The 18,826-nt window shown below is 42.6% G+C and overlaps 1 protein-coding gene across 3 annotated transcripts in view; it reads right to left on the reverse strand.

The window, feature by feature from the left end:
• UBE4B (ubiquitination factor E4B) overlaps positions 1–18,826 on the reverse strand; it is a 122,702-nt gene that overhangs the window by 75,616 nt on the left and 28,260 nt on the right. For all 3 annotated transcript variants that reach the window (XM_014849839.3, XM_044769649.2, XM_070511134.1), the window contains exon 2: positions 11,310–11,496. In XM_014849839.3, the coding sequence (XP_014705325.1) occupies positions 11,310–11,496 (187 nt within the window). The remainder of the gene's footprint in view (positions 1–11,309; positions 11,497–18,826) is intronic.

The following is an 18,826-nucleotide window of genomic DNA, read 5'->3' on the forward strand; positions in this document are numbered from 1 at the left end:
CGGGGAGCCTGATCACAGAGCACCTTGAAAGCTCTTGGACTAGATTATAGCTGGAAATAAGGAGACAAGGAAGGCTTTTGTGCAAGTGGCACATTTTCTCTCTCCTACTAAGCCATAAATTCCCTAATGGACAGGGATCACATTTTGCAGAAAGCACTCTCACACACAATATTTACTCATGTGCCTTGCCTGGACTTGGAAGCATGACCCAGGGAATGAAAGCAGCACCGTCCTAAAGGTCCTGTCCCACTGTGCGGGCAGAGTGCTAGTTGGTAGCTTGGAGCCAGATGCACCAGAGGTCAAAGGACAAGGTTGGCCTAAATGGGGAGAGAGGGAGAGAAGGAAGGGAACAACCCCATGTCAAAACAGGAAGCTAGGAGCCGGCCCAGTGGCAGAGCAGTTAAGTGTGCACGCTCCGCTTCTCCCGGCCCGGGCTTTGCAGGTTCGGCTCCTGGGTGCAGACATGGCACCGCTTGGCAAAAGCCATGCTGTGGTAGGCGTCCCACGTATAAAGCAGAGGAAGATGGGCATGGATGTTAGCTCAGGCTGGGGCTTCCTCAGCAAAAAAGAGGCGGACTAGCAGTAGTTAGCTCAGGGCTAATCTTCCTCAAAAAAAAAAAAAAAAAAAACAGGAAGCTAATTCCCAGAGCTACACACATCTCACTAACAAGACATCAGCACTTTTTTCTAGATTCACAAACTAACTGCCATGATCCTATAATAAAGCTATATAACAAAGCCCATTATAATAAAAACACATATAAAACGTCTCCCCCCTTTGCTGCCCAAAATGTGTAAAAAATATCCCCCCACTGGGTGGCCAAAAGGCCCCTCTAGGGAGATGAAGTAACCAAGCCAGCTTAGGACACAACTGTTAGAACTCAGAGAACTAAAATGAACAAGCTAAAAGCAAATAATTTCAAGCAGGACTAGGAGCCTCCCGGGCCTTTTAGGGTCCCACTTGCAGCCCTCTGGCCTTGGGGCTTCTGCCTGAGGCGCCGCCTTCAGCCAGCTTCTTTTTTTTTTTTTTTTTTAAGATTTTATTTTTTCCTTTTTCTCCCCAAAGCCCCCCGGTACATAGTTGTATATTCTTCGTTGTGGGTCCTTCTAGTTGTGGTATGTGGGACGCTGCCTCAACGTGGTTTGATGAGCAGTGTCATGTCCGCGCCCAGGATTCGAACCAACGAAACACTGGGCCGCCTGCAGCGGAGCGCGCGAACTTAACCACTCAGCCACGGGGCCAGCCCCTTCAGCCAGCTTCTTAATCACCCTCAAACCCTCTCCCTCTCCCAAGCTGTAGACCAAGTGGTAACAATAGAGCTTCTTTCTGAAGAAGAATAAAAGGATTTTAACATAGGATTAGCAACCAACGATAGGGCGAGGTTATAATTTTGTCATTCCTGATAGCACTCTTAGCCAATTTACTATAAAAGAATGATTTTGATTTTATTGAAATTCCTACAAATGTACTACCATGCAATAATAATGTTCATTATCAAAACTGGAGAAGGAAATTGAGGGGAAACTGAAGATGACTGCTCTATCCCAGGCCTTGCAAATCATCACCACGCCCGTGTTTGCCACACGACCTTGCATCTGTTGTCCCTTCTGTCTGGAAAGATCACCCCACAGATACCCACCTGGCTTGCTCCCTAGCTTCATTCAGGCCTCTGCTAAAGCGCCACCTTCTTAATGAGGCCCACTGCTGACTATCTTATTTAAAACAGCGATGCCTTCCTCCTCCCAGCAGTACCTACTCCAACGTAATTCTCTATTTTTCTCCACAACAATTATCACCTCCTGACAGATTTTATGGTTTTTTAAAACCATGTTTCTCTTCCTTCCCTAGACTAAAAGCAATGTGGCCTAGAACAGAACCTAACAAACATATGGGAGGATTTAAATAAACATGTATTAAACGAAGGCTGCATGAATTTGCAGTGTGCAGGAAATCACTGGTAACAAGCAACATAAACTAAAATGTAAAACAGATAATAAAACATATCAAGCAAATCTGGAAAGATAACGATAACAATTGTAATAGGATATGGAAGGATGTTCCCTATTTTCAAAAGGAATAACCCTGGTTTTGTTTTTTTTTTAAAGGCAGAATTTTCAATCAGATAAATACTTGTATGAAAATTCTCCCAAAAACCATACCACCAAAGCTGTGAGACAGAGGCAGTGGCAGGACAGCGCTCCAGCACGGAGAAGTCTTCACAAAGCCATTGCCTCCTGCGAGAGAGCGAGCCCCTCGAGGCCCCTAACGGAGACCCACCCATCTTTGTATTCCTAGCTCCTAATACAGTGCCTGGTAAACAGAAGGCACTAAACAAGTGTCTAAATGCACGAATGGAAGCGGAATACAGACCATTTGTAAACATACATTAAAGAAGAATTTAGCTTAAATTCCTACTATGTATATTAAAGACTAGCTGTCACACAGAGGAAATGGATTCTGTGTTCCTAATCAAGACCCCAGAACTACCCAGAGACCAAAAACATCACTTGGCTTCTTACTCGTTCTAAACAGCCTCTGTTGTTCATTCTTGCTCCCAGAGTAAAGGTTACTTACCACAGATGGAAACAGACCTCAGGGGGTAGAAATTACAGTAGCTATTTGACTAGCTGCTAGATCTTTTATTTAAAGTGTTTAATAAAGAAGCACATAAATTACTATATCAAAATCCTCAAAAATATTTTGATAACTATATTTCTATAGCATTGGTTTCCTTTGTAATCCTGTATTGTTTTATTATATGCATGTAAAAATACATTTTGAGGGGCCAGCCCTGTGGCCAAGTGGTTAAGTTCACGCGCTCCACTTCGGCAGCCCAGTGTTTCACCGGGTCAGATCCTGGGTGCAGACCACTGCTCATCAAGCCAGGCTCAGGCCGCATCCCACATAGCACAACTGGAAGGACCCACAGCTAGAATATACAACTATGCTCTGGGGAGAAGAGGAAGAAAAAGGGAAAGGAAGGGGAGGGCGAGGGAAGGCAAAGGAAAGAAAGGAAAATAAAAATATATTGAGAAGCTGATCAAAGGCTTCACCAGTTTGCCAAACAGACTCATGGAGTGACAGCAGTTAAGAACTCCACTTCTAGAGGACAGAAAAGGCAAGTAGAGAACTTGCTCCACCTAATAATTCTGTCAAGATGAAACTGGCTGATAAAGTTTCATCAGGGGACTCTTGAGCAAGAAGGACCACATCTTCGGGGAGGTCACAACAGCCAGGAGGGGTAAGGCTTTAGACGGATATTTTCAAGACGTCCGACGGGCAAACATCAAAGGGAACAGCGGGAAGACAAGCATAATTCCAAAACAAAACTATAAAATAAAATCACTCAAGAGTGTTAACAATTTCTGAAGATGAAGCAATCGCAAAATGATCTAAAGATGGGGAAGGAACTAAGAAAATCAGTTTGTCCTCCCAGGAGTTTAATAAGCATAGATTTTCTTAAAGGAAACGAAAGAATACATTCTCCCCTACTGGACTGTAAACTTCCAGGAAAGAAACTGAGTCTCACTCATCTTTGCATGCCCATGGCCTACCACTGTGTTCAACCTGCAGTAAGCCCTAAACAAATGCTGGATGAACTGAAATATAAGACTAACATAATCAATAATGACTGAAAAAAAGTGGCAATCACCTGTAAGGAAAATATCACCCATATTTATAAAGTTCTAAAACAGGCAAAAGCTACGTCATATTAACAATGCAGTAAAAAAATTTAGAAACGTCTAAGAATGACAAATGCAAAACTCAGACCAGCAGTAACCTGCTAGGGGGAGGCGGGGTGTGGAGAGGCAGACATTCCATCCGGGGGTTCACAGGCGTTACTATGTCTCATGTATGTTATCACGTATGACTGGAATATTTGGTAATAATTTGTTTGTGTAATTTTAGAAGAAAATGAATAGGCTTAGGGACTTTTAAAATTTGGCTCAGAGCACCAGAAAAAGGAGAGACAGACCTGCTGGTCATGGTGAAAGAGTTATGGTAGCAAATGTTCTCTAAACATAACTCAAGTCTTACTTTGCTTCTAACATTTCTAACAAAAAACAATTTTTTGCGTTCATTTAGTCATTTAACTAGCGGCATTTACAGAGTAGTTACTATGTGCTAGCATGGTTCTGAGGATAATGGAATGAACAACAATGACAAGCTCCCTACCCTAACCTTAGGTTCTAAAGGGAGGAGGGGACAAAGATTTAAAAAAAACAAGTACATAAATGATATTCCTACTGGGAAGCAGGGTCTTTGCAGATATAATCAAGTAAAGACGAGGTCATACTGGATTACAGTGGTCCCCAATCCAATATATGCTGTCCTTAGAGGGACAGGGAATCCTGGATACAGACACACACACAGAGATGGTCATGAGAAGAGAGAGGCAGAGATTGGAGGACACTGTCACTAGCAAAGAAACATCAAGGATTGCCAGCAACCAAGAGAAGGAAGGGCCACGGATTCTTCCTTAGAGCCTTTGAGGGAGTGTGGCCCTCCTCACACCCAGACTTCAGACTTCTGGCCTCCAAAACTGTGAGATAAGACATTTGTGTTGTTTGAAGTCATCAAGTTGGTGATACTTTGTTATGGTAGCCCTAGGAAGCTAATACAGAAGCAGATGGCATGGGAAGAAGCTGGGACTACAGTGAGAGAAGCCACCTGCAGGGCTCACTACAGCTTCCCAACCCCTGCTTAGTCACTTGCAACTGAAAGCCTCTCAACTAAGAAGGCTGCCATGTGACTGCCAGGTCACTCCTGGATAAGGAACTCCTTACCACGAATGGCAGCAGCTGTTCTCCGTTAGAAAGCACTTCTTGATTCTGGAACAGAAGTCTCCTCCACATTCAGTGGATAATAAATCTACCCACTAGCCCTATGTCTGCCATCTAGGACCAGAGAAAACAAGCACAAGCCATCATCTTCCTCATGGCAACTTTTCACACTTTTTTAACGGAAAGTCATCACATCCTCTTGAGATTTCTTTTCTTTAAGATACACATGTCTATGTTGTTTTGGTCATTTTCTCCTGGGATTCATTTATTAATTCAGCAGATCTTTATTCAGTGCTTACCATGTGCCAGGCACATTTAAGGCACTGGGGATACAGTAGTGAATAATATGGACATGAGTCCCTGCCCCATGGAGCTTATCCTCCAGCAGGGGAAGCTGAGAGAGCAAGATATACAAGTAATACACATGCCATGTCAGATGCTGATTAAGAGCTGGAAGGAAAAGTATCTATGTCAAACAAAGCTGGAGGCATCACACTCCCTGATTTCAAAATGTACTACAAAGCTATAGTAATCAAAACAGCATGGTACTGGCACAAAAACACAAACACAGATCAATGGAACAGAATCAAGAGCCCAGAAATAAACCCACACAGCTAATTTTGAACAAGGGAGCCAAGAACATACAACAGAAAAAGGAAACTCTCTTCAATAAATGGCGTTGAGAAAACTGGACAGCCACATGCAAAAAAATAAAAGTGGACCATTACCTTCCACTATACACAAAAATTAACTCAACATGGATTAAAGACTTGAATATTAAGACCTGAAACCATAAAACTTTTAGAAGAAAACACAGGCAGTACGCTCTTCGACATCAGTTCTAGCAGCATATTTTCAAGTATCATGTCTGACTAGGCAAGGGAAACAACAGAAAAAATAAACAAATGGTATCACATCAAACTAAAAACCTTCTACATAGCAAAGGAAACCATCAACAAAAGGAAAAGACAACCTAACAATCGGGAGAAGACAGTTGCAAACCAGGTATCTGGTAAGTGGTTAACATCCAAAATACAGAAAGAATGCATACATCTCAACAACAAAAAAACTAACAACCCAATTAAAAAATGGGCAAAAGATCTGAACAGACATTTTTCCAAAGAAGATATACAGATGGCCAACAAACTCATGAAAAGATAGTCAACATCACTAATTATTAGGGAAATGCAAATCAAAACTACAGTGAGATACCACTTCACACCCATCAGAATGGCTCATTGGGGCTGGCCCAGTGGCGCAGCGGTTAAGTTCGCACATTCCGCTTCTCGGCAGCCCGGGGTTCACCGGTTCGGATCCTGGGTGCGGACATGGCACCGCTTGGCATGCCATGCTGTGGTAGGCATCCCACATATAAAGTAGAGGAAGATGGGCATGACGTTAGCTCAGGGCCAGGCTTCCTCAGCAAAAAGAGGAGGACTGGCAGTAGTTAGCTCAGGGCTAATCTTCCTCAAAAAAAAAAAAAGAATGGCTATAATTAACAAGACAAGAAATAATCAGGGTGGGAGAGGATGTGGAAAAAAGGGAACTCTCATAGACTGCTGGTGGGAATGCAAACTGGTGCAGACACTATGGAAAATAGTATGGAGAGTCCTCAAGAAATTAAGACTAGAACTACCATATGATCCAGCTATTCCACTGCTGGGTATTTATCCAAACATAATGAAAACACAAACGCGTAAAGATATATGCACCCCTATGTTCACTGCGGCACTATTCACAATAGTCAAGACTTGCAAACCACCTAAGTGCCTACCAAGAGATGAATGGATAAAGATGTGGTATATACACACAACGGAATACGACTCAGCCATAAAAAAAGATGAACTCTTGCCATTTGCAACAATATGGATGGACCTTGAGGGTACTATGCTAAACAAAATAAGTTAGGGGGAGAAAGTCAAATACTGCATGATCTCACTCATAAATAGAATAAAGACAAAACAACAACAAATACATAGATACGGAGATTAGACTGGTGCTTACCAGAGGAAAGAGGGGGAGGGATGAGAGGGAAAGGGGTGACTAGGCACGTGTGTATGGGGATGGATGGTAACTAGGCTTTGGGTGGTGAACTGATGTGATCTACACAGAAATCAAAATAAAATGATGTACACCTGAAATCTATATAATGTTATAAACCAATGTTACCTCAATTAAAAAAAGAAAAGGTATCTATGTCAGATAGAGGCTGCGCTTTTAAGCAGGGTGGCCAAAGAAGGTCTTATTGAGAAAGTGACACTTGAATAAACATCTGAAGAGCTGAGCAAAAAAGCCATGCAGATTTTAGGGCATGGGCATTCTAGGCAAAGAAACAGAAAATATAAAAGCCCCAAATAGGGATCATGCCTGGAATGTTCCAGGCACAGCAGGGAAGCCAGTACGGCTGGAGCAGAGGAGAAAGGAGAAGAGTGTGAGAGGAGGTTGGAGCCATGTGGGTCCAGGTCACATGAAGCCTGGGTCGTGGAGGCGACTTTGACCTTCGCTCTGCATCAAGGCAGGGAGCCAGTGGAGGGAGTCAACAGAAAACTGACACAACTTGTCTTATGAGTGGTTTGTTTTCTGTTTTGTTTTGTTTAAACTTGTTTATTTAATAAATTCATGAAAATGTGTTTATTCAACCTGCCAAGAGCATGGCTAATAATATCTACCTATTTGCGATTATGAATAATGGTGATTATGGGAGAAACATAATCAGGACTGCACAGCATAGAGGTGCGCTGCCAAGAACTAACCATTTAGATTGCCCAAGTCTTTCTTTCAGTTTGTGACAGCAACATACAAGCCTGCTGTAAAGAACAGCACTGCTGTTATACCAACTTGTGCCTATGCTTTAGTGGGAGCCATCTGGCTCTACGCTGAGAACAGACTGAAGTGACGCAAGGGCAGACAAGGAGACACGAGTTAGGAGGCCACTCCAACAATCCAGGCAAGATATGCTGGTGCCTTGACCCTGGGTGGTAGCAGTAGAGGTGGCGAGATGAGAAGAGGTGGGGAGAATCTGGTCCGGTTCTATTTTGCTCATGGACGTGGAGCAGAGGTCAGCAAGCTACAGTCCACGAGTCACATCTGACCCACTACCTGTTTCTGTAAGTAAAGTTTTATGGGAACACAGCCATGCTCATTTGCTTACATACCATCTATACTTGCTTTTGTGCCACAGCAGCAGAGAAGAATAGCTGTGGCAGAGACTGTACAGCCTTCAAAGCCTAAAATATTTACTATCTGGCCCTTTACACTGTGTTATTGACCTCCAATCTATAATATGAGGTAAAGAGAAGAGATAATGTTTTAGGTTTAAGTAACTAAAAAACATGAGTCGTCATTTATTGAGACAGGGTCCGAGGAGAAGATGAGATGTGAGGAAATATCAGGAGCCTGATTTTGGACATGTTAACTGAGAGATGCTTATCAGACGATGTATGAGTCTGAGGCTCAAGGAACAGGTCTGAGCTGGAGATATAAACTTAGAGTCATCAGATTCGAGTAGTAATTAAAGCCAAGAAACCAGATAAAATCAATAGGAGAATGAACCTAGATGGGGAGGATGAGAGTTCAAATATTGAGCCCTGGCACCCTAACATTCAGAAGTCAGGGAAATGAAAAAGACCCATACAGAGAACTAAGAAGGAACAGATAGAGAGAGGATGAAAACCAGGAAAGTGTGTTCTGGAAGGCCAAAGAAGAAAGTGTTTTAAGGAGAAGAGGGTGAAAGCCACAGCAAATGAAGCTGACAGGTCAGGTCAGACAGTGACTCAGCACAGAGCACAAGCGGCGTCACCTGACTGGAGCTGACTCAGCGGAGGGAGCAAGGGCAGGAGGAGGAGACAGCGCAGGCAACTCATTCCAGGAAGGTTTGTTGTGAAGAAGTGCAGAGATTAGGATGGAAGCTAGCGGGGAAAAATGAGATCAAGAGAGTTTCTTTTCATTTATTCCCACGATGCGAGAAGGAACAGCATGTATAACGGCTGTTAAAAAAAAATAAGTTTTCCACTTGAGATGGAAAACCTGATGAAGCAGGAAAGAGACGGCAAGTGCTGGAGCAAAGGCTCTGAGTAGGTGAGAGGAGATGGGAACTAGGGCATAGACTTCAATAGGGCAGGGACAGCTCACGCATAACAAGAACTGGCCACACATACAGGCAGGCAGGTGGATGCAACGATGGGAGCTTAGGGAGGCTCCCTTCTGCCTGCATCTGTTTTCTCCATGAAATAGGAAGGCAGGCCACGATCTGAGAGTGTGCACGGAGAATGAGTTGTTGCAGATTGGAGGAAAAGGTATGAAATAGATTAGCAGAGTGGGAGAGTGAACCGGGGAATGTGGTATAAATTACCTGCTAGTATTGAGAGTCCACATGTGTTTGTGATCATGAATCTGAAATGAGACAGATAAGCATCATTCTGGGTTTTTCTCTAGCCTTGTTCCACTGCATGAGACAAAGTAGCCAGGGTATAGGATTTAAGATCAGGATCATGGCATAACCAAGCAAATAAGACAAAGTGAGAGACAGAGGGAGGGAGGAGAGTGACAGAAATGACTGACTACAGAATTAAAGTAGGGTGAGGAGGGAAGTGAAGACGTGAAGGAAGGAGTGAAGAAAGTGAAAAAGTGATGGAATCACTGGATTGTAGCCCCCAGTGAACCTGAAAGAATACTGGATTTGGGCACAGAGTGGGTGAGCTAGAAAGGTAAGGTGGTAGTTAGTGATTGAGATTGAAAGGTCTAGAGTAAGACCATGGCAGTTGAGTGGCTGAAGTCAGGAGAAAGACAAGGTCATTGGAGGAAAGGAGCTCAAGAAAGGAGAGGTCAGAGTCCTGGAAGGGTCATCTCTGTGGCTACTGAGGTCATGCTGAATCAAGACAGAAATGGTGTTGGAGAGAGACAGTGGACAGAATGAGGTAGGCTGAGTGGGTTCAGAGTACAGCTGCTACAAGGAAGGGACGCGGGGAGCAAATCCATGTGTTCTTAGGGAGGAGGAAAGATGGTCTCGAAGAGGAAATAAGAGAAACAGAGGAAGAGCACAAACTAAGTAAGAGCACCAAGGGGAAGGGATGGTCACAGAGCAGGATTTTGTTGTTGACTGACCAAGAGAATTTCAGAATTGGGGGATAGGTGGAGATAGAGTCAGAAAGTTATAGTAACAAGTCACGTAGAGGATAAGAGATGAGGACCTGGGACTGGTGGCTGACATAAGCAGGGATAAGGGGCATACACAGATTATTCCTGGTGGTCCCAAAGAGACACCATGCTGTAACCAGGAGTGCTGAGGGGCTTTCCAGGAGCAGGCAGAGTGCTGGGTCTCCTGCCTAACCTGTGCTGATACAGTGAGGTTTTAAGCTCCTCCCCACCCCACCAGCTATCTCCTGGACAATTTCCAGCATTCCAGTTGGGGCCTGATCATGGTGAGACAAGAAGCACTGTCAGTAGCTCTGTTTCTAAGGAAAAGGTGGAAAAAAGATTAGAATCTGAACTCTTCTCCTACAAGAAGACTGTCATAGCTTGTCAAAGAAGGTGTACAGAGAAGATATTTCAGGCAAAGGCACTGTTTATTACCAAATTGACATTTTGGCCTGAACCTCTCTCACTTTTATAATTAAGAGAATTCATTTATATTTACATGGGGAGGAGTCTACTCCTACCTAACAAGAGTTACAATAATAGAAACAGCAAATACTTTTAACTGACAAGTTATCCTAGATCAAGAAGACAGATTATCTGGGAGACGACTACAAGAGACTGCATTAAATGACTACAGAACGACCAGTCAGTCATATATTAAATTGTTAGATGACATGATGATCCACACAGGTCTCAATGCCTGCTTTTTCATAATTAGAATCTTAAGTAATTATAATAATTATTATGTTTGATAGAAAAGTTCAATTACAGGAAGGACAGATAACTTCAAACATATAGTATGAGTCAATATCATCATTTCCCAAAAAAAGATAGTTGTGGATATCAACCATGAGCTCATTAATTGCAAAGAAATAAACTTTTACAATAGTTAAATAATTGTCAATGAGACAGTTATAAAACATCACATCCAGTGAACTTTTATACTCCGAAAATTTAAAGAAAGAGTTCGACGCCAATGCAGAATAAAGACTAGGAAATCCCTAATTAGAGGCTTGTTATTTTGACCATTGTTTCAATCTTGCATTTTCAGATTATTTTACCTTAAAAGAAAAGCATCAACCAAACTCATAAAATCCTCAGAACCAAATTTAGTCTTAATCCCCTTGCCATCAGAGATAAGACCTGACTCAAAAAAAGGACAAAAGCTATATAAAGGAAAACAATTAGTTTTACCAGATTACTATCAAAATGAATAGATATTAACAAAACACACTGTATGACCTTAATCTTTAAACTACTGCTTGCAAAATTTTAAAAAGTTGCTTTCTAATTCATTTTATCCTGTTGTGGAAACATTACAACTGTAAGTTTAACAGAAAGCTAGATTGGAATTATAAACGTGTCCCAGGTATGAACGTAAGGCTTACCTGATGCACCTATTGGGGAGGTAGCTGGGGTCATGTTGTGGACATTGAGACCAAGACTCTGGGAGGGGCCTGGGGCTGATGCTGCTATAGGAGGCCCTGGAGGGTTCTCCCTCTGGGGAGAGGTGAGTGGGGTGGTCGGCTGGGAGGTCTGTCCACCAGCAAGTCGTGCAAGGCGCCTCCGTCGGATCTACAACATGAGAGGAAAAGGACATTCTATAACTAAACAGCAGAAATACAATTCTGCCTAAGGATAACGACAACGTTATCAATGACCATCAATAACCACACTAGAGCTTAACAACTAAAGATGCCTTGAGAAAAAGTACTCATTCGAGACAAGTAATAACTCGGTGTACCAGTATTTTTACAAGCTACCACCTCACTTTTTAAAAACTGCATCTTAACTGCCTTCTCATCTGTTTAAATCACACCTCCTTGACTGATACTCTGAATTTACAATAAGCATACCACACTTTTAAACACAGGAAAGCCTGTTATTATTTTAATAAAACTATATAACTTGGCCATTTTAAATAGGAGAAATTTAAAATAAATACCCAATTTAATTCAGTAAAACAATGAAAGTAAGAGTTACACTAAGACACAAATTTTACTATCACTTTCAAGAGCAAAAAGATTAGGTTGTTCTTATTTAATTTCGATGAAAATATAATCTACAACTTTTTCTTTATAATAATACCCCAAGTGATTACAAATTATCTACCACAAAATCCCAGTGGATCACAAAAATGTTTCCCCCACATATCTTTTTTTGGAGGAAGATTAGCCCTGAGCTAACATCTGCCGCCAATCCTCTTCTTTTTGCTGAAGAAGACTGGCCCTGAGCCAACATCCGTTCCCATCTTCCTCTATTTTATATGTGGGACACCTGCCACAGCATGGCTTGCCAAGCTGTGCATAGGTCCACAGCCGGGATCTGAACTGGTGAACCCAGGCCGCCGAAGCGGAACGTGTGAACTTAACTGCTGTGCCACTGGGCAGGGCCCTCTCCCACGTTTTGACAGCCATTAATTCATAACCAGTCAATAAACTCTCACTGACCACCTGCTGTCCCAGGCAGTGAGGATACAGAACAATTGTGATAAGGCTTCTGGCTCTAAGTCAGCATCAAAGAAGCAAACCAACTTGGCTGCTCGTATTCTTTCCATTACAAATAAGAAAGACGAAGAAGTTAAGTTACAACAAATGCTAACGGGGACGGACCGCATCTGAATGAAGAATCTCATTCTAAAATTGCAGAAAATCTCCTCCTTCCCCTGTCCAGACAACAAGAACATCTTGATTCTTGACCCCAAAGTTCAGAAGCCCCGCTTTGTGGCCCTGCTGTAAATACATCTATCAATGAACTTAGACAAAATCCTGAAGTTGTTTTGCTGCTCATCTATCTACCTAACTCGACTAAATCTCTTAATGGAAAGGATTAGGTCTTATTTATTTAAGAAGCACTGATGTAGCACTTTAACTATCTTCCAGCAATGTTCTAAATACTTTACAAATATATACTTACTTAATCCTCATAATCCCCATTGAGGTAGGTACTTAGATTATCTCCATTTTATATATGAGCAAACTGAGGCACAGAGAGGTTAGATATCCTGCTTACTGAGTAAGTGGCAGAGCAGGAATCTGAACTCATGCAGTGTGGCTCTAACATCTGTGCTCCTCCCACTAAATCAACAGTCTGGGCATCTCTGGGGGTCTCCAAGACCCTTTCAGATGGTCTGTGAGGCCAAAACTATTTTTATAATAACACTAAGACATTTGCCTTTTTCACTCTTATTCTCTCACAAACGTCCAGTGGAGCTTTCCAGAGGCTACATCATGTGCAATGTTGCAACAGATTAAAGAGAGAAGTTAATACGAGAATCCAGCTGTCTTCTATTAAGTCAGACATTAAAAAGATTTGCAAAAGGGAAAACAATGTCACTCTTCTCACTCAATTTGTTTTGGAAAATGTACTTATTTTATTAAAAACATGTTATTTATATTAACATACAATGCCTATTATTTTTTAAAGAATTAATCAACATTTTTTTAAGTTTCTCAGTTTTCATTTCTAAGAAGTTAAGTATCAATAAATATAACCCACCTAAACAAAAGTTCTTTGGAATCCTCAATATTTTATAAGAGTGTAAGGGAGTCTTGAGATCAAAACCTTTGAGAACCAAGGCACTCCACCAGGCGGCCTCTCTCTTACTCATCTGTGGCTCCCTAAAATCTAGCACAGCACCTGGTCTGTAACAGGTGCTCCGTGCTCACGACCTGAACTGAACAGAGGGGAAAGGGAAAGTCATCACACATCATCCAAGGAGAATTGGTATTATGATGAAAAACTCACTGAAAGAAATTAATGAACTATTTCTTGTATAAACTGTTAACCGGGGTAGAGGCTGGAGGAAGTGGACCAAAAATTCCTACCCCCAATCTGTTCCCAACCCAATTACTCAAGGCAGAGACCCAGAATCCGTGTTTACTGCCTCCTCACTTCCTTTCATCTCCTCAAACACACACAACTTATCACCAAGTCCTATTCCTTCTACCTAAGTCCACCCTCGCCGCTCAGCGCGTCTGCCACCACCCTATTCAGGCCACCATCCTCTCTCACCAGGACCTCTGCAAGAGCTTCCTAACAGACCTACCTGTGTCCACTCTGGCCTGGTAGAGGCAGAGGCCCCATATTGCTTTCTTTAAACACTTCCAAAGTTCTAGATTTCTGAAATGCAAGTCAAAACCACAATGAGATAATACCTCACACCCATCAGGATGGCTACTATCAGGGAAACAGAAAATAGCAAGTGTTGGCAAGGGTGTGGAGAAACGGTACCCTCGTGCACTGTTGGGGGAAAGGTAAAATGGTGCAGCCACCGTGGAAAATAGTATGGTGGACCCTCAAAAAATTAAGTAGAATGACCACACAATCCAGTAACTCCACTCCTAGGTATTTACCCAAAAGAAGTGAAAGCAGGTATTTGTTCACCCGTGTTTACAGCAGCACTATTTGCAAGAGCCAAAAGGTGGAAGCAACCCAAGTAGCTATCAATGGATAAATGGATAAAATGTAGTCTATACATACAATGGAATATTACCCAGCCCTAAAATGGAAGGAAATTCTGACACATACTACAACATGCATGAACCCTGAGGACATTATACTAAGTGAAATAAGTCAGTCACAAAAAGACAAATACTGTATGATTCCACTATGAGATACCTAGACTAATCAAATTCAGAGAGACAGAGAATGGTGGTTGCCAAGGGCTGGAGAGAGCTTAAAAATCTAAGTATAGATAAAATTCTAAATGATAAGAAAGCATGTTATCATAGTTTCCCCTATAAGCCACTCTCCTCACAGCAATCACAATAGTTCTTTAAAAACACAAATCACTCTCCCCTGCGTAAACCCTTCACTGGCTTCCTACTAAGAATGAAAACCAAGTCCTCACCCGTGCTCTACAGAGCTCAGGGCCATCGCTCCACTCTCATGGGGTCCCATGCCAAGCAGGAGTCACACCGGCCTTCTGACAGTTCCTCCAGAAACTTACGCTGTATCTTATCTCTGGCCACTTGCAATTCCTTTAGCCTAGGAGCATTTTCTCTAATTCTTGGCGTAGCTGGTTCTTTCTCTTCCTTTTATTCTCAGCTTAAATGTCAGGAGGACTTCCCTGGCCACCGTATCTGGCACAGCCCTCCCCGCCACACTCATTTGATATTACAGCCCTCTCTTCACATCCTTAAGCACTCTTCACAGTCTGTAAATATCTATTTCTTACTTGATGTCTTACTTACTCCCTTTTTCCCTAAGAGAATGGAAGTTCCATGAGAAAACCATGTCTCTCTTGTTTACTGCTGTATTCCCAGCACTGAGCACAATACCAGGCATGTAACAACTCGGCACATACGGAGCGATGGGAGAAATTATACATGGAGTCCAGGGAGGCACAGCATTGAAGCCACACGCAGAATGGTTAACTGAACATTCAAAGCCCAGACAGTGTTTCAAACTTCCGATACTGAGTCCTCTTCAGATATTCATTCATTCAACAAACATTCATCAAGTACCACAGTAAAGTACCACAGTAAACAAAACAGTCCCTGCTTTCACAGAACTCAGCTTCTAGTGGACGCCAAAAGGTCAATAGCCAAACGAACAAAAATGATGCCAGGTGGTTATGAGAACTGTGAGAAAAATAAAGTCAGGGAGAGACAGCAGGGCATGCTGGGGGCAAGGCACCACAATTTTTACCTAAGGTGGATGGAAAAGCCTCTTGTAAAGGGGGCATCTGAAAACACCTGATGGAAGAGAGGAAGCAAGCCACATGGGGATCTGGGGAGGCTGGTGGGACTGTGCTTGGCATGTTCAACAAAACCAGTGTGGCTGGAGCAGAATGAGTTGGGGGGAAGCAGAAGATGAGCTCAGAGGTGAGAAGGTGCCTCAAGGGCCACTGTAAAAGCACTGGCTCTGGGAAGCCACCAGGGGGCTGTGATCAGAAAAGTGACATGATTTGACTTACAGTTCTAAGTTACTATTTTGGCGTTATGGAGGATAAATTGTAGGGGAGAAAGGGAGCAGGCAGAGGGACTATTTGGGAGGCTGCTGCAATAATCTAGGGGCGGATGGACGATGACTTGCACTAGGGTGGGTAGCCATGAAGATCATGGTAAGTATATTGGTAAGTACATATGAGGTATATTCTGAAAGTAGAGCTCAAGCTTACAGGATGTGCTGATGGATGAGATGAAGAGTAAGACACAATCAGGGGAGGTAAAGATGTCACCGAAGTCTTGGGCTTAAGCAATTTATCAGATCAGTATACTGAGAAGAAGAAGACAGTAAGAACGGAGGGGGAGAGAGATAAAAAATTCTTTTAGCTACATGATTATTAAACGTATTATACATGTATGATACATGATTATGAAACAGATGGAGCTCTCAAGTAGATATATGATCTGATACGCAGGACAGCGGGCAGATCAGCACGACAATTTGAGAGCTATCAGCTTCCAGATGGCATTTAAAGCCATGAGATGAAGTGAGACCACCTAGGTAGTGAGTGTAGACAGAGATTAAGCCAGTCTGAGGATGAAGCCTTACAAATACTAACAATCGAAGATGGTGAGATGAGGTGAAACCAATAAAGGAGACTGAGAAAGTGGTGTCAAGAGACCTCGAAAGCTAGTTCTCCGGGAGAAGTGTGACTGGCTTCCTAGAAACCAAACAGTATTTCAAGAAAGAGTGATTAATATACTCTATTTATAGGTTGAGTAACATGAAGACTGAGAGTTGACCATCGGATGTGGCAATGAGGTGGTAGTTGAAGAAACTTGTCAAGAGCTATTTTGATGGAATATTGGGGATGAAAGTTTGATTGAAGTGGGTCCAAGGAAGAACAGGAGGAAAAAAGTAGAAACAGAAAGTACAGCCTTCTGAGGATTTCTACCATTAAAAAAGAGTAGATAAATGGCGGGGGCGGGGGGGGGGGAGTCGGAGTCTAGGGAAAGCAGGGCCAAGAGTGGTTATTTGCTTGTTTGTTTTTAAAGATAGGAGAGGGGGCCGGCTCCGTGGCCGAGTGGTTAAGTTCAAGCACTCCACTGCGGCGGCCCAGGGTTTGGATCCTGGGCGCGGACATGGCACCACTCATCAGGCCACGTTGAGGCGGTGTCCCACATTGCACAACTAGAAGGACATGCAACTAAGATATACAACTGTGTACGGGGGGGTTTCGGGAGATAAAACAGGGAAAAAAAAAAAAGATTGGCAACAGTTGTTTGCCCAGGCGCCAATCTTTAAAAAAAAAATTTAAAAAAAAATAAAGATGGGAGAGGACAGCATGGCTGCATGCTGATAGGGACATGTGGTGATGCAGAAGAGAGAAAGGACAACACTAGATGTGACAGTGGGAGCTGGCAGAAGCGTTCCTCTGATTGCCTTTATTTTCAGTGAAATGGGAAACAACGGCATCAGCTGAGAGTGTAGAAAGAGGAGTTAGGGGTTCAAAGAGAGAAGAGAAGGTATAAAGTATTGATCTAGAAGAGTGAGAGAATGAATGTACTAAGGAAGTAAAGTAGAACTCCTGGGCAGCACTAAGCAAGCTCATGACCACTTGAGACTGGTGGTCATGAATTCAAAATGAACCAATGAAACCACTCACGATGGTGGTATATCTGTCTCCAGCCACAAACGGCTTCATGAGCGCAGAGTGGGCAGAAGGCTGGGTTTACCCCAGGTGTGGCTTTGCCAGGCAAGCAGGTTAGCGGGAGAGAGGGATAAGGGAGTTGCGGGGTACGCACAGGAGTGATTATGATGAAGGTCCAGAGGCCGCTCTGCTAAGAAGCGAAGTAAGTAAGGACACGCACCGAGTGCAGACAGACAGGCTGGAGATCCCAGCGGGGTTGCATTTAAGAAGCAATAAGAAATGTGGTTTAGTAGAGTGAAGTGGACCTAAGATCAGTCAGAAACCCTGCATGCTGGGGCCCCATAGTCTGGCTGTGCTTGCTGTGACGGTGGGTAACACACTTGACTCCTCAGAGGCACTGTTTACTCAGCTACAAAATAAGGATAGTAAATTCAGCCCTAATAGCTTTCACGGGTAGTTGTTAGAATTAAATGTGATGGTATATGTAAAAGTACTTGAAGAACTATGGGTAAAGATAAATTAATCGTGTATATTCCTACACTGGAATCTAGAGAGCAATCAAACGAACGAACTTGTGCTTTTTGCAACCACCTGGCAGACTCACAAATATTGAGCAAAAGAGGCCAGATGTAGAAAAGCACAGATTGCATGATTCCATTTACATGAAGTTCAAAAGTAAGAATAACTAAACCATAACATTAACCAGGAATAGTGCTTCCCTTGGCGGGAGGGGTGGGGTGCAGGGAAGATGACTGAGGGGGCACGAGCAGGCTTCGAGGGTGCTGGTAACGGTCTTTATTTTTTCTTTTTAACTGGATGCTAGTTTCACAGCTGTGTCCACTTTATGAAAACTCATCAGGTGGTATACTCACAATTATGGGTAGTGAGTTCACTTTACTATTCTTCATAATTTATAGCTTAGTCTATGTTTCAAATAGGATGTAATTTTAAAAATAACATTATTACTTCTTATCTTTCAAGGCACCATCAGAAATGCTACATTCTTTATGAAGAGTCTATGATTTTTTTAATTTAGTGTAAATTAAAAGGCCTTACACAAACACTGCTTACTACCTGATACTGAAATTAAGGCAGTACTTTAGTTTTTTAAAATGTGTTTGTGTACACACACCTATACAACAGAACATCTGATGAAGGGAGACTTTAAACTGTCAGAGAAAACAGCTTTTGGGGATTTGCTGGAAGTTAAGTTTCATTACCTTAAAGGCAGCTAAATTCAGGAACCCATGCTTGATTTCAAAATCAAATTCAGCCTTTACTACTTACAACCTAGGTAGGCTCAAGATAAGTCACTTTTAACCTCTCTGTGCTTGTTTCCAAACCTGTCCAAAGAGGATAACA

This window comes from Equus asinus, chromosome 5 (genome assembly GCF_041296235.1).
Source record: "Equus asinus isolate D_3611 breed Donkey chromosome 5, EquAss-T2T_v2, whole genome shotgun sequence".
NCBI classification, from domain to species: Eukaryota; Metazoa; Chordata; class Mammalia; order Perissodactyla; family Equidae; genus Equus; species Equus asinus.